At 34.4% G+C, this 21,377-nt stretch overlaps 1 protein-coding gene across 1 annotated transcript; it reads right to left on the bottom strand.

The window, feature by feature from the left end:
* Positions 1 to 8,749: 8,749 nt before the first annotated feature.
* Positions 8,750 to 11,917, bottom strand: tbxta (T-box transcription factor Ta). Its single transcript, XM_065291002.1, has 8 exons — positions 11,691 to 11,917; positions 11,080 to 11,344; positions 10,822 to 10,956; positions 10,657 to 10,718; positions 10,462 to 10,520; positions 10,029 to 10,202; positions 9,723 to 9,846; positions 8,750 to 9,619 (listed from the first exon to the last, which is right to left on the bottom strand). The coding sequence occupies exons 1-8, from the start codon at positions 11,873 to 11,875 to the stop codon at positions 9,361 to 9,363; spliced, it is 1,263 nt and encodes a 420-aa protein (XP_065147074.1). The 5' UTR covers positions 11,876 to 11,917; the 3' UTR covers positions 8,750 to 9,360.
* Between the last annotated feature and the right edge of the window lie 9,460 nt (positions 11,918 to 21,377).

Below are 21,377 nucleotides of genomic sequence, written 5' to 3'. Positions count from 1 at the left end.
CCATTGCAAGTAGATTTATTATTATTATATATAAATATATTATATATTTTAATAGTAATTAAAAACCATGGTAAACCATAGTTTCCTGATAGTGATCAATACACCAAAAAAAGAAAAAAAAAACATGGTTACTACACTTTTACCACAATAAAACCTAAGGCTGTCACAATAATCCCACCGGTCACAATTGTGACCGTGTCTTTTTCTTATTTCTGAAAACTCTAAAAGTGTTGATGTTGGCTCTGGGCAAGAAATTAAACTTTTAAATGAAAAAATAAATTGTCTTGATTAAAATGTATTAATGTCATGTGACTACCGTGAAAGGTCACATGACCAGATCAGTTTACTTCCTTAAAATTTCCTAAAAATTTGGGATTAAACGGGTTAATACATTTGGCAGATTCTTACGGTTAGGCCCAGAGCCTATCTAGGCTACTTTTCTTTGAACTATCTAAACTAATTACACCAACATTATTTGAATTTTAACCTCCTTCTTTACCACAATGTAAGTGCCACTGAGATGTATATGTGTGCATTTCTGTAATCTACCTGTATTGTTCTTAATGGTAAGTCAATTATTTTTACAGTATGAATCATATTATATGTATAATATATATTTATTATGTATGCAAACATTACATTTTTAAAACAACCAGTAAAGGAAAAAAGAAAATTACAGGCTATATTTGAAAAGAAATACCCTAATAGAAAACTGTCAAATGTATGAACTATTTAATAAATTGTATTATAAAATACATTATATTTTTGCATTTTAGTATAACCAATTCAAATCTTTAATCTTTCTAAATGTAACGTGATGAAAACGCTATAAAAACACTACACTAAAGGGAAACATAGGGGGAACTGAGTTCGACACAACACCTGACAGTATAGTACATTTACTTGAGTACAGTGCTTAAGTACAATTTTGAGGGATCTGTATTTTACACGAGTATCATTTTGGGGGAGTACTCATGACTTTACTCAAGTACATTTGAGAGGCAAATATTGTCCTCTTTACTCCACTAAATTTCCACTCATAACCGTAAGTGCCAGTTAATTCGAAAAAAAAGGGAATTGGATTGTGCAGGTGCCACTGATTGTGACAGCCTATAAGCAATCACCTTCAGCTTTCCGCCAAAGTCACCATAGTCAGATGAAACAATGGATGAAGAAGACACAGCAGGTCCATCCCGGCAATGTGCCAACCCGTACGTGGCCCCACCTCGCCAGACTATTTCAATTTTCTGAAGTTAATGATAGTTTTTACTTCAAGTGTTTGCTGTGTTTAACAAAACAAAACTTACTCATCGCCTACAAAAATTCAACCCCTTGAGAGCAGCAGTGATCACTGGTGAGCCCAGAATATTGTTGTTCAAAATTATACTCGTCAAAACATGACACTCTTACTTGATCTGGACAAACTCAGCATCACAAGACAGCTTTGATAGGTGACCACTGTTTATGATTTAACTGGTTTGCAGTGACATTAATTTCTTAATTTATGCCAGGAGTCCAAAATAATTAATCTGTAACGTTCATTATTTTGAATAGAAATCATCACTCATAAAAGATTAATTCTCGTCTTCTCCGGTTTATTTGTGTTCAAATACATAAACTATACAGGTTATTAGTACAATGGTGCACATATTTGGAGAAATAATGATTGATTTTCACATGTTAGAAAAATATTTAGTTATACAGAATAACATTTCTATTAATTTTCCACTGAATTATGCGATCTGAAGAGCTCAAAGAGCGAACGGAGCGAGATGTGTGTCTCCTCTTCCTGATTTGACCTCAGAGCTTTATCGTTTGCTGTACAGCTGTCAATCATCTCACGTGGTTCAATGTGCACTGTGGCAGTAGTAATGCAATATTTAAAAATGTACTCTTGATACTCAAGTACTTTTAAAAACAAGTACTTCAGTACTTTTACTTGTACTTGAGTAAAATTTAGCAAGTGGTATCTGTACTTTTACTCAAGTAATGAAGCCGTGTACTCTGTCCGCCTCTGGTAGTACCCTGCTGACAAAAACAGCGTAATCCAGTGGCTGGTTTTAGCTGATCTCTGTGCCTAGTTTTAGCTGGTGAAGCAGGTTGGCTTTAGATGGATTTTTGAACACTTAGTTGGTCAGGCTATAAGACCAGCCAACCACCTTAGCCAATCTAGGCAAGCCTTCAGCCTGGTCAAGCTGGTTATAGGTGGTGAACCAGGTGGTCGTTCAGCATGAGACTAGCTTGGCCAACTAAAAAATGGTAAAATCCCTCTAAAAAAACAGCTAAAACCAGTCAGTTTATTTTAGCAGGGTTTGGACTAAGATGTGCATATTAGTTCCTCAAAGGTACAGTAGATATCTGTAGGTAAATGCTAGATAAAAGGAAAGGGTACTGCACCAATGACAGCTTTTGTACTTTTAAATTCATAATCTTCCTATCAAAAATCACTGATTTAAGAGCCATTTATTTGGATTTTATAGCTGGATTCTTCAAGAGCTTAAACAAAAGACATTTTTCAAAGACGACTTTTTCATCATTTTATCTTATCCTAAGACATCCACATATCCCCTTTGTAGAGTTTATTCCTCACCCATGCTTGATTGCATGTTTTGTATCACTGTTAATGGTTTGAAGCTATCTGTACAGTTTGTTAACAACTCTTCTGGACATGGTGAGACTGTCTATAGCTTTACTCAACATCTCTCATCATGATGGTGTAAGTGTCAGGAAGCGTTTTACTCAAGCCTGTCAGTTGCACTAGCTCGTGCGAACTTGCAAGTGTTTGTTGTATGTGAAATGGCACATATGTTTCCTAAAACTTAATAGTAACTTTGCTTCTTGTAAGCAACTAATTTGCCACAACGGTACAGGATAAAGGACTAATGATAAAAGACTGTTAATGAGTTCTTAAATATAAATATTAGGTATCGATTTTGTCTCAGGGGTTTTACAACAAATTAAACGATTGAGTAAAACTAAATGTATAGTCTGTTAAAAATCTTATAAGAGGTCTTTTGTATCCTTAAGTCTTTGCTCAGAAGAAACATCTTTGAATACAGTTTTTTATAAGTAGCTGTACCCAACATGAATTATTTTGAAAGTAGACGTAATCATTTTAAATTCCCATCTTACGAGATGTAATATGGTAGATATTTTTCCAGCCGTTTCTGCATGACACTGGCAGCTTCTGATGGGCGTATAGCGGAGGAAGCTCTGGCTGCCCTGTGGATGAGCTGGCCCAGGGTGAAGAGTTTGGAGAGAAAGCTGGAGGTTGCTCAGCTGAGAGCTATGTCTCACCCAGCTACCAGAATTTCTTCATTAACGAAGGCACACAGACATCAGAGGGTAACGGGGGTTTGTGTGGGGGTGAAGGGGAGGAGAGATGATGGGCAAACAGAGCATCACGATGACCGCTCCAGACTTGATGACTTGTTTTTGGCAGCAGACTCCCATAACTCACCCACGAGCCCTTGCACTCAGACTCACCATTATAACTGCTGTGTTTACACAGTCACCGCACTGATACTGAAAATGTGGATGATGAAATTGTTGATGGAAAATGAGGCATCGCTTTCCTTCCCTATGTATAAAGTTCTGAGACACATTTATTTCTTTTATGTGACACCTTTTTTTAAACATGAACTGATATGTATAACCAGGATTACATGTAATCTGGATTACGTAATCAGATTCCAAAAATCAAGTACTTGTAATTAGATTAACCTACATTTTAAAATACTCGTAATCAGACTACTGTTACTTTTTTATGGATTACATGATTACATATTATTCACACTATGGCAGTATGATGTTCACAATTTTGTAAATCTCTTTTTTGTACATTTTTCATAATAAATTTACCTACCGCTTATGTTAGACAAGATGAAAAATGAAACAGCACTAAGTGTTTGATCACTGGATGCAAAGGCATTGATTTGAGTAGGGACGCTGGGACTCTGAAGGTCCCTTCTACCAATATCCAGGGAACACTGAATTGTCCCTAGCAATAATTTTGACCAAACAATGAGTCTATATCCACATATAACCACTGATGTCCGTCTGTTTTTTACATATTACTTATTTTATTTAAAATAAAGCCGATCTGGAGGAAATATTTTGTTTCAGTTTTTAACTTGCCATGCCAGAATTTTTACTGGCATCACAAAAAAGTTACAATTAACCAAAAATAATAAATAAAATAGAATGATTGTATATTTGTTGTTTTTGGCCTGTAACCATTATAATAAATAAGATTACGATAACAAAAATAGTAATTTAACTATTGTTTAAATAAACAGCAATAAACCTTTGCGACAATGCGGCTCTGAAGACAATTTTATTTATTTCCCCACCAATGTCAAAATGGACACCGTTTCATTTTACATGGTTTAAAGAAACACTTCAGTTTTATTTGTGAGGTGAAATTTTAGACCTAGCAGTGTTGTTGCAGTGAATTTTGTAAAATTCAATATTGTTTTTTGCATTGTAGCAGTTTTTGTTTTTATTTACTTAAAATTAAGTAAATATGTTTAAAAATTAATAAAAAGTGATTTTTTTGTTATTCAGTGTGTTACTAATAGTTGACACTAATTGCAAAGTAAATCAGTGTTAGTAGTATTGTGAAGTATTAACTGTCCATACGTTGCACTTTAAAATGAGTTTTTAAGGCTCTTGCTGGTGAAATAGAATTTTTTTCCACCTTTATATATTTGAAATCAAATAAGATGTCAAAAGTAATCTAAATGTAATCCAAAAGTAGTCAGATTACGTTACCAACGATGTGTAATCTAACAGATTATATTACTGACTACACTTTTTGTCATGGATTTCATAATCAGTAACGCATTACAATTCATAAGTAATCAATATTGTGACATTGAGATTTATACACCATCTGAAATTTAAGCTTTCCATTATCATATGGTTTGTTAGGATTGGACAATATTTGGCAGTGACACAAATATGTAACATTCTGGAATCTGAGGCCACAAAAAAATCTAAATATTGGGAGAATCATCTATAAAGATGTCAAAATAAATTCCTTAGCAACTGCGTCCACTCACAAAAATAAGTTTTGATATATTTATAGTAGGGATTTCACACTATATTTTCATAGAACATGATCTTTTAGCACCATAAATTGATCATTTTGAGCCACAAAATGTATTTTTGGCTATTGCTTCATTGTAAAAAAAAAAAAAAAAACGTTAAAACAACTGGGTTTTCCATGTCATTTCAACCTACTATTTTAGGTTTTGACCTGTTATAAGTTAACAATAGCATACAAAATTAAGTTAAAGATATTGACAAAAATGCTGGATTTTTTTAAAATATAAACATATACCCGTGCTACCTAAGTTTTGAGGCCCAGGGTCACAAATGTACAAGTATGTACAATTTCCTGATTGTCTTTAGTTAATTAACATCAGTCCACATTGCCTAATATTTGAAAGGAAGTCAATCTGGAAAAACCTACCAAGTCTCAACACTTCATTGGCCATATTCTACTTGTCCCCATTATACATTTTCAAAGATCATCAGCGGTCGAACTGAATGACCAGTGTCTAATGTATGATAAACACATCATTCTCAATACCACTTTCTCAGTAACACGTGATGTTAACAGTGTTAACATGAATGGTGGGCTCCATATGGATGTAGTGGGCACCGATGACAAATAACAAATAGCACACTTCAGAACACAATAATCTCATTTGTCTTCACAGTGAGGGGTCTTATAAGCCTTCCTTTCCTCACCTGTGTGCCGAGCACACTCTCTAGAGCGTATTTAAAAGCCACACTTGCTGGAAGACAAAGACAAAGTCCCAATGAAGCTTCTTTCCTTTTTTAAACAGGATCAACACAGGCAGGCTGCCATGTGTGTTTGTGTGTGTATAAGATGTTATGAGGGCAAACTCTCTCTCACTTTATAGACAAAGAGTGCAGTCAGTGAGTTAGCAGAGCGTTATATATATATATATATATATATATATATATATATATATATATATATATATATATATATATACAGTATATATACATGTTCCAGAATGTTGACTGATATCTTTTACAAAAGGCTTTTGAGAGCTCCGCTTAATTCTTTAAACCCATCTAAACTGTACAGACAGAGGGGCATTTAGACAGGCAAACTTTCATAGGCAATTCCCTCTTTACTGTGGGAATCATTCTTGGGTCTACCAGCTGGCTGTCACATTGCTCCTTCATTATTGTTTGCCTGTGGCCTTGTGACCCTACGGGCTTCATTTACGCCAAAGTGTTGAGTGCTCAATCACTGCCCTCAGACCATCCAGCTCCAGTGCTGTCAAAGAGCAGTGACATCAGCAACACATCAGCTTATACATCAAGCTTTAGGATGTGTAAGGATAATGTTCATTAAGCTGGTTGTTATCGCAAAATAAGCACAGACAGAGTGATCTGGAGGACGAAGCAAAGATGTGTGTTGTAGCTGGATGTACATCGTCCCAATTATTACATGATTGGAAATATTAATTTGAAATATCTTATTATCGGCAACAAATTCAAACTCTTGTGTGAGAAAAGAGAGTAACACATTAAGCATTGAAGTAGACGTGGTAAAGAGTTGTGTGGTTTAGTGGTGCTTAACAGACCCTGGAATGTTACAATCAATTATACCATGGACCTGTTGAATGCTTTATTCTGATTGGTTGAGAAATGTTCCACAGGTGTTGATTATTTTTCTGTAAACCGCACACCTGACCTGTCAAATGTCTTAAAATAACCACCAGAGCAATGTTTGTGGTAATTGTGTATAATTGACCTCGGTCCTTTGAGTATTTTGAAAATAATGCATATAATACGTATAATGAAATTAATATTTTCTTATAATTCAACAGCTCGTCGTCAATTATTTCTTACATATTCTTACTCTAAGAAGCATGCCATAAGTTAAAAGTATTTCCTTTGTGTAATAAATCATATTTTGCTTGAGCAGGTAAAAAACAAAATTGAATAAAACTTTAAAAAGTAAATAAAATGTAAAAGAGTGACAGAACTAATGAATACTCATTTGTTGACACGTATGAGAAATTAGTTTTCTCCTATTTCAATATATTAATAATTTAGAGTCTATTGGGAGTAATTTGAAAAGTATTAAAGAGATAGTTCACCCAAAGTGAAAATTCTGTCATAATTTTCTCACTTTTATGTTGTTACAAACCTGTATACATTTCTTTGTTCTGATATACACTAATGAAGATATTTGAGAAATGTTATTAACCAAACAGATGAGCCCCATTTATTTCCATAGTATTCTTTTTTCTACTATGAACGTGAATGGGGCTCATGAATGGTTTGGTTACAAACATTTCTCAAAATATCTTCATTTAAGTTTATTAAAACAAAGAAATTTAAACAGGTTTGTTACAACATGAGAGAAAGAAAATTATGACAGAATTTTCATTTTTGGGTGAACTATCTATTTAATTATTGTACTGTTCCAATAATAATTTAAAAAAAGGTTTGTTTAACAATTATTTTGAAGCATAAGTCAATATAAGTTTTTTTTTTTAAAGATACCTTCTGTTGTAAATCTAAGTCGTAAACATAAAAGAAGAGACAAAAAAAATTTGCAAAAATAAAAGTTTGAGTTTAAACTGAATTATTCTCTGTTTGACTAAGTTGACGTATGTGCGTCTTCCACAAAACCACTATGTTTTGTGTTTTTATTTCATTTTAATTTTCCCACTGGTGCTACTTGGCAAAGATGGTTAACAATTTAATATTCATTATTTTTGAGTGAATTGTTAAATGTGAGGACCGTGTGTCACACAGATCTGTATATTCTAACAAAGCTCTGTGAAGAAGTGTGAATATCGTACTCTGAACTTCTGCTTCACATCTCTCTATTACAGCATGAGCCCAGATTTCAGTTAACACACACCTGCTGGAATATTATCTGCTTCATCATCATCAAAAGTCTGAAACCATCCTCTGAATTTAAAGATTGTAGATCATTATGCAGCTAAAATGCCTGAAACTACCAGTTTTAGATTCGGCTTGAAAAAAGCAAATAACAGAGCTTAAAGAAGATGACTTGTGCTTTCACAGGGGGTAAGAGGTCTACAATTGTTTTGTGTAAAGTTATCTGTCCTGAACCAAAAAAAATTCATCTAGTTTCAGTAAATTCAGCTAAGGTCAGTAATAGAAGATTAATATAATTTTACCTGAAGAGTTAGTTCATCATTTTAAAAAGGAGCATCAGTTTACCATTTAGTTTTTAAACCCTTGCATGTTTATAATGGCTATCAATACTGTAATGTAAAAATGCTTTGTAGGGAACTGAAATCAACAATAAAAGATGTTTTGCAGTTAGTCATTTTTGTGATTCATTGTTTTCTACATATAACATAAAGAACATTTGGTGAAAATATAATTTTGATATCTTTAATATTGACTGAGTAAGGTCAAGTCAAAGATTAAAATCAATGTCAAATCAAACCTTTATGCTCATCATCTCATTATGAGACTTTAAATTGTTGCATAATTATTATAAAAGTATTACATAACCTGTTAGAAAAGTTTTGCTAAATTGTGAATTACTTGACCTGTGTGCATAAATGTACTTCAAGATGTGCACATACAATCCTTAAACTATTAAAGGGAAACATGAGTTAGAGGAATAAAGACTGACAAATTGTTTTGACAGAAAAAATGCAATTTAATTTATTATTAAAATGACATAAATAAAACTCACAATGAGTCCAACAAATACAAATAGATAGATATGTACATATGATTTTCTCAGCGGATGGACTGCAGACATAACTACAGGGACACATTTGAAATGTTTTTACCATTTCAGACTTAATGTTTCTCTTGTAGCTGCAGAGCCAGAAGAAAGCCCAGCTGTCACTTTTACTACAGTAAGCAGAGTAGCTGTTATGTAAGATGACAATCGAAGTGAATGTTAATTTCTATTTATTTACACACATATACATTTTAGTCAGTCATCAGCACATTTTGGTCTTATTATTTCTCTTTTTTTTTTAGATAATACTATAAAGAACAAACACCATCATTGGCCCCATATTTTTTTATGATGGAATTAGCAAATATAGCTACGAGTGATTGTCTGTCTCTAGGTTTTGATTGTCTACAATGTTACATGCCAAAAGATTGCATACAGATATGAATCAGAGAAAAGTTTCTCTGGAAGTTGGCATCAGAAATAAATAATCTATACGCTCAAAGTCTCTGTAGGATCTTCACCTCTGATTCAGTCCCTTCAGTCTCTTGAATCTTTGCACAGAGTAACCTCAGTTTGAAGACAGCATTGATTCAACACATGCTCAAAAAACAGGAAGGTGGTTGGCATGGATCTCAGTAACTTTGTGCGACAGGTGCCCACGAGGCTGTAAGCCTGGCGATAGAGCTCTCGAACTGGGCGTCTCCAACCTCGCTCAGGCCTGGATCGTACATAGAGGAGGGAGAGGACACAGGCAGAGATGAAGTCAGCCCAGAGTAGGACACTGAAGATCCGCGCAGAAACTGAGATGTCAGCCCGCCTGTGATGGACCCCGACGTTGACCCAGAGGGGGTGAGGGTTGTACCCGCAACAGACCACAAGCTCGGGTACTGGCTGTAGGGATAGCACAGAAAATGCAAAGTTAGTCCATGAATTAATGAGTCAGGTGGTAAAATACAGCATTCATTGAAAAGCATAAAGACACCACGGTACAAACCTGGTGTTAGAGGTAGTGTTGGTGGTGTGGGCCAGGGTGCCCATCCCACTCGAATTGGGTATCTGCAGAGCTGACCAGCTATCATGAGAGCTGAGACTTCCTGAAGAATTGTCCATGTAGTTATCTAAAAGCCATGACATGCAATAATTAAATATCAATGCACAGATCTTGAATGTAAACCGATAAATAAGGAAATAAATAACACTACAAAAATAATTTTTAATGACATCATGCTTACTGACTGCCACAGTGCCCGTAGTCAGGTTTTGACTCAAATGTGGAAAGGTTATAATAATTTGTGCTTACTGGTAGTAGTGCTGCGATGGGGGTAATGGCTGGGGTATGGAGCAGCTCTGTGGTTCCGCAAGCTAGAATATCGCTCACAGTAGGACCCAGAGGAGTGACCAGGAGCACCACTGAATTGAGGAGGGCTGCTGCTGGGGCCCATAGGGCCATTACTGGGCAAGAACCAGCCACCAACTGTTAAAAGAAAACAGACATTTAAAAAAATGCTTTAAGACAGAAATGCAAGTTTAAGTTGGAAACTTAACGTTGTATAGGCAAAATGTATGTGCATAAAATTACATAGTTGTATTATTACTGTATGCCTTCTTACATGCTTCTTTAATTTTCAACATGTGTATTTGTGAGTATATATATATTTGAGGCAATGCAGGGCCTGGTTTATTTCCATGCCAGAACAGCTTTCTGAATTTTAAAACTTTTAAAAGGTACTTACGTTGCGAGTATCCAGACTGATTGTCAACATTATGGTCTGGGACTTCCTTGTGGTCACTTCTGTTGACATGAAAACACAGTAATGTTCAGTTTGATCTTATCAATTGGTCCATAAAAACTTTTAAAATCAAAATATCTAGCTGAATTAGTTCCTTTTAGGAGAAAATGTATTCTTGATTATGCATTTTGATTTTACCTCTCTTTGGCATCAAGGAAAGCTTTAGCGAATGGATTGTGTTTGATCTTCAGAGCTGTGATCTGGTAAAAATGAACAATTAGACAAATGAGACAAAAGTTTAAAAAACAATATGTTTCTTAAATGCACAACTCTGGGATATAAAAACATTATAAAAGTCCTCACCTCTTCATTCTGATAAGCCGTGACAGCAATAAACTGTGTCTCAGGAAAAGACTGACTGCTGATCATTTTCTGAATCCCTCCAACCTTCACTATGTGAATCCTGGGTTCATATTTGTGCAAAGAGTTCAACATTATCTGAAAAAAGCAAACGTTTGTTAAGTAATTTAGCCTGGTTCATATTAATGCTAAGAAAACTAAAATCATTTAAAGCAAAATAGCAGGGGAGAACAATAAGAAAAGCAGCAAATATATTTTTACCTGTCCTCCACCATTGAGTTTATTGGAGAGTTTGACTTTGCTGAAGGAAACTGACGCTTTCATCCAGTGCGCGCCAAAGTTGGGTGAGTCTGGATGAATGTAGACGCAGCTCGGGCTCTGAGGTTCGGGTTTCCCGCCCGGCACCCATTCGCCATTCACGTATTTCCACCGGTTATTATCAGCCGCCACGAAGTCCAGCAGTACGGAGTACATTGCATTGGGGTCAAGGCCGGAGACATTGGCTCTGAGCACGGGAAACATTCGTCTAGAACGAAGAACAAAATTTGTCAAAAACGTTTTCTTTTGTATGATAGATGGGTGGACGAATTGTCACCATCTAAACTTCAACCTTTTAATCAGCTGTAAATGATCGTGTATCCATAGCAACGCTTCAGAAACGTCTTAGCGATAAATGTATGACAATGCCTTGCACTAACTCTAAGCCTATGTGTGACTTTGAAAGTGATTTTTTTTGTGAATTAAGTGAGTAATTTTCAGTATTATTTAGTTCACTACAAACCGCACAGGAAATATTTTCATTTATTTTTAAAAACGTTCTAGTTCTTTTTAGCCTAGAAATGTTTTTTTTTTTTTTTTTTAACTAATCATACCTTCCAGTCTTGGTGACAATCATTTCATTGGTGAGCTCTTTAAATTTGGTCCATAATTCCGCATCCTCAAGGGAAAGTTTAATATCCCGCTCGGACGCGTCGCCTTTTTCGCTGCCCTTCTGAAATTCGCTTTCCACGGCGCTCAGGAGGTGATCCAGGCGCTGGTCTGGACTGGAGGAAGTCATATTTGGATCAAATAAATCTTGAGTTAAGTCCGATATCGATGCTTTGACAGAGCGCCACGATCTGCCCTTTAAACGCTTCCCGAGCATTTTTAAAGGCCCGATACGTACCGCATGCTGATACGGGGCGTGACCCCAAAGCGCTAGACCACGCCCATCGCGCCCTAATAGCGCTCAATAATTTGACGCCACTAAACAGAAAGTATTCTTTAAATATAAAGTGGGCCATTAAAAAGTGCGGAGAGTTACCCAAACACCTTTAAGACGCAGGTCTTTGTGTAAAAAATATAATAAGTTACTAAAAATAAATAACAAACAAGCTAGCCTAAAACATAATTTTATATAATGAATTATTATAGAAATTACGAATGAATTTTTTTTTAAAGTATATGTATTATTTATATTAAATATTATATAGGCTTACAGCTTTAGTCACCCTTCATATAGGGTTGTTCGTCGCCTATAGTTTTTTTTCTATTGGTATTAAATCATAAATAGGTTATTTCAATTTATTAGAACATAGTTTATTGTGTAAAAATTGTTTCGGAAAACGCTAATTTTAGCATGGAGGTTTGCACTTCAATAGGTTTGTGAAATGAATCCAAACTTATTTTTCCTAGTCGCAAGCTCGTCTTTGAAACATAAAGGGACGAGAGACGGTGTCTGTTCCCTCGGTGCCTTTGAACTCGGTTGTATATTTGCGAATAATGCTAATCTTTTGTTGTCCCAGATACACATGTGAGAAAGCTCGTGTTTACTGGGGACGGGCCATTAGGATCCAGCCATTGACTCGAGCTGCGTGCTGCTAATGCGCGTCTGAAGTGTGGATGGCCCACAGGTGATATGTGAATTTCCTTAATTCAGAAGACTCCAGCAAGTAAATGTCCCAAAACAATATGTAGCATTGCTTTCCGCTAATTTTACTCTGAATTACGTCTATATATTTTATGCGCAAAACATGCTCATTAATTTAAACAGTGTTTATTAAAATGAATTAGCTACTAAAAACGAAAATAATATTTAAATACACATATTAAAATATAGACAATAATTTTAAAGGAACCACTGTTTTTATTTAAAGAATGTAAACGTGTAATTTAACTTTCAGGTTTCATTTAATATTACCTTTCAAGCTTTTAACGTAACTTCAATTATCCCTGTTAATACTACATCGCACTTGCCAGCTTATTAGTTGGAAATTATATGGATAGTTAAAACGTGAAATATATGTGAACAGATATTTTATTTTTAAATGAATGTAAAGCCAGTGTTTTAACTTTAATATGGTCTGTCTTTTTTTGATGCACTTGGAGTTGAGTGGACCTCTGTTCTGCTCGAGGGCTGTAAATGTGAAGGGCCATCACACCTTTCTACTGTCTGATTTACAGAACAACAAACAGTCATCAGTCACATCCCTTTCCTATCTTTAGCTTCTGTTTCAGCCTTTCATTTCAGACTGGAATAAATGACCCAAAGGCTAAAACATTACATGAAGACAAAATATGTTTTAAGCTATACACATTTACTTAAACATTATGGGTTTAGATTGAATCAAAATATTAAATAGAGCTATTTTACTGAATTTTTACTGGTGTAACCCAGTGCTTTCAGCTAGTTTGATTTGAATAAATAGTCAATTTAGATGCTTACCAAAAAGATACATTGTTCAAATTACATACTTCACTTATGTATAGTTACATCAATTTGACAACATGACAGTCCCTTCTAAAAAAAAGTTTATTTTTATTCTTAAAGAGAGTTTCACTTTTCAAACTTAAAATAGCACATAAAATATCCTTTCCTGTTACGTTACCAGGCCAGCAATGAGACCATGTTTACTGTTTCTGTGTGTGTGGATGAAGGTTTGTTTAAAGGGTTAAGAGACGCTGCCTCTCTCTGGCATAAGAACACTCTCACCTCAGTGAGAAATATTACAGAGGCCTGGTGCTCCACAAAAGGACAGTTATAAGAGAAGATGCATATTTTCCACATTTCTTCTCTCCGGCCTAAACCAGTAAACAGAAGAGCTGGATGAGTCAGCTCCTGGAAAATGAAAGACACAAGATAGACACCTCCTCAACACAAACACGATATAGAAGAAATAATACGGCTCATCTGTTAAGTCAATTGTTTCATTTAATCCATAAAAATATCTCTGACCCAAGATTTTCTTCAAAGTAAGGATTCTCCTACTTAAATATGATCATATATGTTATAAATAACCTTATTCTGTTATATAAAGAGGATTGACAAAGCATTATTACACACACAGACACATGCGTGAAAGGTCCCAGAATATGAATAAAAAAATCTGCTTAGTTTAAAACTAACTAGATTTGTTTTGAATTGCGCTGTTGTCATTGTATTTTAATCTCAGTTTATAACTGTAGATTTATAAGAGTATAGAAGGGTGTTGCCTGAAACAGTGAAGTGCATGTGTATGTAGAGAGAGACACCCCTCACCCCCCTCAACCAGATGTGGATTGAGGCCTGAGATCGTCTGTCACTGCTGCGTTTCCACATCAAGTTCAGGAAATCTAAACTTTCCTCTGCTAATCACCCGGCCCTTTGAAAGGGATAAAAAAGACTTGAGGGGCAGTAATTGTTCCCCCCTCCCTCCCTCTCTTTCTCCCTCCTTCTCTCTTTCTTTCTGCCCCCCTCCCCACAGTCGACATCAAACCTTTTGGATGTTAATGAGAGAGAGAAAAGTTTTGATGAACTTTGTCCTGTAGAGAAACAGTAATGTAAGAGCTGCAGAAACATACATACAGACAGACAGACAGACAGACAGACAGACAGTGAGTGAACATCTAATGCTTTTTTTTTTACAGAAAATCTTACTTAATGGGATTTTATTTAATAATAACATTACAAAAAAATATTAATAATCTCTTGATAATGTCATCAACCTGCCACCACTATAATGCACTTGAGTACATTTCAGAGTTCGCACAAATAATAGCATAAAAAATTACACGAGTTTGCTCAATATGTTTTTTAGAAGAAAACAAAACAGCATAGTTTGCTCCTGATAAGTATTTTTCCAACTATATTAGTGTAATTTGTACACCATGGACTGAGTCAACCATCTTCCAAATAATTTATGACAAACTTTAATAATAACAGCAATAATATTAACAATAAATTGTTAACATTCTTATTTTGTATGTGAAGCACAAAACATCAAAATGATTCCATGATCAAAATGATGTCATTTTTATATACAATTGCAATCTTTTAAATGTATTGCAATACAAACAGATACAAAAATTGGTTTGAAAGTGTAGGCAGGGCAAAGTTTCATATAAATATGTGATCACTAATAAACCAGTATATTTTTTATGATTGTGTTTTGTATATTCTCTAACTGATGCAGTTTGTGAGGTTTATCAACAGGTATGTAGGTTCTTCTCTGATTGTAACTTCACACTTTCTTGTGCTATTGCAGGACATATAGATATCATCTCTCAATATTCTCTTAACTGCCAGAACATTATCACAATATCAATTTCTCTATGAACTCATAAATTTTAATGAAGCAGAGCAGTTTAATCTAATATTAGAATAAAATGTGCTGTCTTAGATACAACTGTACATCTCATGTCAGTGTGAAATTTGGTTGCTGCACACAGGTCAGGTGGAGAGAGTGACAACGCACTGATTTACAGTCTTCTAAGGTCAGGTTGCCCAGCAACAAAGACACAGTGATACAAACTCATTACATCACATGTTTCTTTTGAAAGTCTGACATGTTTTTATTGTTGTTTTTATTGCATATACAAACTAACAGAAGATATAGATGAAACAGACTGAAACAATGCATGTCTTAAAGCACAGACAATTAATCTAAGATTTACATTTCATTTAATGAGAAGCTATATAACACCTGTTAAACTTTATCAAATGTCTGCTAATGTGTGTTTTAAATGGATGAGAAATGTACTGAATATCATTTAATATTCAAATTCCTTTCAATGTAAAACATTTATTCTTGGAATATATCCAACAAACTTTATACAAACATTAAGACGGATTAAACGTGTAGACTTTGGTCTCCTTCAAGCCAAAAAAGATATTGCAGGAAGAGTGTGGATGCTCCATGCATGAAAATTAAAGGCTAAGGGAAGATGGAAAGACTTTGATCAACTATAGGAGTCAAACATAAATAACATGTAAAATCACCATGTAGACCTTACTGAAAAACATTGAAAAAGACATTGCTCATTACACTGTAACAAATTTTCCTTTGCTACATTTATCTACTTATTTATAATTTATTTATTCATGTATTTATTATTAATTTTAAATCTTTATTATTATCTTGATTATTAATGTTTTTGTAAATTAAATATGTGAGATGATGTATATTTGTTCTGATATTTCATGTACTATTTTGTTATAATGTATAATGCCCTAGTTGATGTATGATTATACAATAAGAAAACATTTGAATGAAGTAGTTTTCTAATAATAATTATGTTTTTGTCTGCAAAAGTTATTTCAAAAAGTTATTTTGAACAGTTATCTTTAGACTCAAAGATTTTTAAGATCACAAAAACATTTCCATTAATCATTTATTATAGGGTATAAGGTTTCATGTACATTAAAGAAGAGAACATTTGTTTTCTTCAATGAGCCATTTTGTTAAAATTTTTTTAGATAAAAATGGTGTTTGTCCAAATGAAAATAATATGATCTAAACTCATCAATATGTTTAAACTTAAATTACTCTCTGTACAGATCTGTTGTGTAAATATGTCTCATTCAGGTTATCTTTTAATAGTAAAATGTTTAAGCTATGAAAAAGTTTCAGTGACCCTTTATTAAAATATTTCCCCTCCATCGGATTGATGCTTGAATGTAGATTTGAGGTCATTTGAATGACAAGTGATGTTCTGCTTGAAAAATACATTGTATGTAGACACAATGTATGTTTCCTATTTGCCTCTGGAAACAATGGTGTCATATTAAAGCAGCTTGTAGCTACAGGCTAAATACTTGCACAAACCTGTTAACACCGAAAGGGAGTTTAATGCTGAAAGTATTATATTCTGTTGGCATGCGTGACACAAAGGATGTTGGAGGAAGTCTTTTTAGTGTATTCTTCATTGTATGTCAATGAGGCGGTTGATGCGTGATGCTAGACACTTTATATCTATGACATATTTGAGCCCATTTTAACTAGATATATCAAACATCAAATCATCATATATTCGGTATTATAAACAACAATATTATTTGTATATATGCATCAGATTTATTTTAGGTAAACTGGAGTTTTAAGTTGAAAGCCAACATGCAGGTATAACTGTAACTGTTACATCAATTATATCATTTCAAAAACACATTATTGGGAAATGCCTGCAGTGTGTCTCTTAAAAAAATGTAAACACTTTTTTTTCTAGTCATCCATAACAAATGGGGAGGGGGGGGGGCGACTCTGCTTTATGACAGATATGGTACAGTAGCTCATCCTGCTGTCATTTATAGAAGCCTGAGCCCTGCATCTGTCTATGTAGTCTGGACTCCTTACAGGAGCTGGGGGCCAGTGAACCATAAAACCAGGGCAAACAAAGGGGGCAGGGCCCTTAGCACGGCTCTTTTTACAGCATTCCCACGCCAGCAACAGTGGCTCACTGAGAAGTGTTACCTGCACGATGCTGGATATCCCCTATAACCCCCTATCCACATCATCTACAGCCCCCACCCACCCACCAGCAGTGTTAGCCACCCTGAGCCAGACCTACTGAAGGGCTGCAGTGACCCAGGTGTACAAACACTAAACTCTGTGCCCAGATCAAAGCCACTCATTAAAGGACAATAGATACAGCCCCCTAATCCCACATCTTTTACCAAAGCTGTGGGCCGGAGTGTCCCGCCTCTCTTCAGACACCTAAAGCGTTGCCCTCTACAGGTCAGTTTTGCTCTAGCAAATGAGGGTTGTCAGTTCTGATGTCCACAGCTCATGCTTTACTTTGAGTAAAATAAATAAGGTATAAATTCAATAAAATTTTATTTATATAGCGCTTTCACAATTATTTAATTGTTCCAAAGCAGCTTTACATGAATAAAAACAAGATAAAACAGAAAAAATCATTGGATAACCAAGTTGCAAAGTACATCTGCTGAGATTAAACCTTACTAGTAAGCAAAGTAATATTGTAACGTATGTAACGTAACCTAGTTCTAAGTTAAGCTAAAGTCAGCTGACTACCTAGGCATTGAGGAAAAAAAGTCCTTGAAAGTGAACCAGACATAGCGGATCCTATAGAAGATATACTATATATTGAGTACTAAATTATAAAAAATTATGATAATTAAAAGTTTTAATAATTTTACTTAAAAAAGGAAGTGGTTGGTTGTCGCTGGGCAGACTTAGGCAATCCAGAAAAAAATATAAGATTTATTAAGAAACAAAAAAGCAGGAATAAAGGGAAGCAGTGGTCAGACATCGGCTGGGCATCACAATGATGGGATAAAGAGAAATGAATTAAACAAGTCACATTTATTTGTGTAGTGAATAAGACATTCGTCACCTACAACATAGATGTTTACTATTTTGTGTTGTACATTGTTGTGCATTGCTTTAGTATAAATTGTGAATTTATATGTATAATATCTATTTTGTGTGTAATGCATGCTGTGTTTATTGTGTAACAAGTACTTGTTTACTGTGTCCTGTAAAGTGAACCCCAAGGTAAATTGGAAATGTAAATTCTCTACAAAGAATTAATAAAAACTAAAGATTAATAACATCAATGGATCTTTTCTTGTAGTTCTCTTCCGTAAATCGTTTTAAGTTGTGAAAACTACTACAAAAATACATTTGAGTTGAATTATTTACACTCAAGTGTCTTATCGTATGTAAAGTATACATTGTCATTGTGACTCTGCATGGATTCAGTAGCTTATTATTTTATATTTAAGTATTTAAGAGTTTGTCATTTAAGAGTTTGTCAAACACATGGTTAATGAGAAAAACAAAAAAAATCTTGGTTTCATCAACTTATTCAAATTCTGATTTGAAGAAAATTCTTTATTTTAAGGAGTTTAATAATAAAGACAAATCTGTCTTTCTTAAACTGTCAGTGTTGAGGTGCTCTGGTGTGGCTGTAGCGTCTTTGATGAACGCTGGCTCTTTGTAGTTGGCGTGGAGATGTCTTGTTAGTCAGTAAAAGTGAGGGCTAAATGGCTCCATGACAGGAAGCTGTTTACATGGGGACGCTCGACTCGCTCGCAGCCCCCATTGTCTGCTGGCCTCTCTTCTACTTCATTAGCATTTCCATAAGAAAGGGCCAGTAATTACTCCTTTTCTTCTGACGTCCCTTCATCTCTGAAAGCTTCTCTCAATCTCTCTCTCATTCTGCAATGTTTCTGGCTCACCGTCCTGTGCTGCTGGGAAGCGCACAATCACAAGGAGTGGAAAATGAAACAATATTGTTTTCCTTGTGGAGGGTGGACCATTAAAGAAATTAGTCTTCATAGTGTGTAATATATTCAGATTAACACAATGTCGAGACCCACAATGTTGCTGCTTACATTCCTTTAGAGAAAAAAAGACAAACAACCGACACAAAAGTGGTGACAACTATAAAGCTCAACAGCAAATATAGACAGCATTGCTCTGATCAGCTCTATGGTAAACTGGATGAGAAATGTTTCATGTGCAAATGCCAAATATAGTATCTTGATCAATCTGTGCAGAGTTTGAAAATGTCTATAACTGAAGAGGAGACACGTGTAAGATTATAAATAAAAATAAAGGTGCTTCACAATGACATTGAATAACTTTTTTGTTGTTTCCATAAAGAAAATGATTCATCTATGGCATCGCTGTGAAGGACCTTTAAAACACCTTTATTTTTAAAAGTGCAGTTGACAACATCAGGAGATTTCTGCTTCAGCTTCCTCTTTATCTATTCATACGTTGCCATTAAGGTATTTTAAGTGAATATGTGAATATGTAAGAGTACATGAAACAATCTGCTAGGACATTTTCTATAAGTGGGTTAACATTGATCATACAACGCAACCATAAACACAGCTTCTTCCTGTCTACTGTCTGGCTGTACATGTTTCTGTTTTGCTTACAATGACCTTTTCTTGACAGAGAGCTAGTTAACCTGTCTGTTCAGGTCTACATGACTGTTCAAAGGTTAAATATATTTCAATATTATATTCATTTACATACACTGTCAAATAAATGCAGCATGACGTAAAAACAACTTTGTTTGCAAGTCGTTCAATCTACACTGTAAAAAGTCAGTATTTTTTTACAGAAAATAGTGTGTGTGTGTGTGTATTACAGTTTCTTTCTGTTTTTATGGAAAACAGAATGTTTTGATAATAGTACAGAACTGTACTGTGGAATTAGATGTGTGATATAAAATAACAGGGAAACTTGTTACTGAAAATAATAATTTCCATTTTTTTATATAGAAAATGTCATTTCATATTAAAACACTGTTAAAATACAGAGACCCCCCAAAAAAATATTATATTTACAGTTTTGGAGTGTTTTCTCTGTTTTTTTACATGACAAAATAAGCACAAGAATATACTTCTTTTTAAAATGTGTAACATGACAGATTCTAAATGACAATTAAAATCAACAACAACAACATAAAAATACAGTTTTAATTATGGCCTGTTAGCAAGTGAAATATTGTAATTTTATGTCAAATACTGTCACCTTATGTCAATTTCTGACACAACTTAGCATGTCACAGATGATCAGAAATCTGTTAAAAAGTAACTACTGTAAAGTAGTATTTTTTAATATAGTTTCTTTAGTTTTTCTTTTCATTACCTACTACGTGACTTTATTGTGAGCCTTGTGTTTTCAATAAAGTAAATTAGACTTACTATTTTAAGTTTTGGCTTGTGATGAGTTGACATTCAAGACAAGACACAACAAGAAATTCAAGTTGAAATTTTTTTACAGTTTAACTTTCTTTTCAAATGTTATAAATAAAAATACAAAATCGATTGTAGGACTAAAACAAATTCAGCCAAGTGTTGAGAGGAAGATCAATGGTTAAAACATACCTTTTGTTGTAAAATATATTCAGTGTTATAATGAATATCACAAATCACTATATGAATAATATCACATATTAGGGATGGGACGATTACCGGTTTCACGATTAACCACGGTAAAATGTCTTGACGGTTAGTATTATCGTTTAAAATTTAATTATCATTGCAACCGTGTTTGATTACCGTGATTTTGAACATTCGCGGTAAATCCTGTCCAGCCAGGATCAGTTTGACGCAGGCGCGCACATGCAACATAGTTTTTTGCACAAGAAGGCATTTAAGGGATAGTTTATTGTATTCATTCATGGTAAACTTATTAGACAGATGTATTTATTTTTTTATCACAGAAATAATTTCAGGGACATTAAATATTAAATTGTGATTTTAAAAAATAAAACTTGTTCAAATGTTTTCAGTGTGTGTATCAGTTCTTATTAAACATTTCCATCTCATTTTAACAAAACCA

This window comes from Paramisgurnus dabryanus, chromosome 19 (assembly GCF_030506205.2).
Source record: "Paramisgurnus dabryanus chromosome 19, PD_genome_1.1, whole genome shotgun sequence".
Classification (NCBI taxonomy): Eukaryota; Metazoa; Chordata; class Actinopteri; order Cypriniformes; family Cobitidae; genus Paramisgurnus; species Paramisgurnus dabryanus.
Note: the sequence above shows the minus strand (reverse complement) of the source record. Positions and strands in the feature narration are given on the sequence as shown.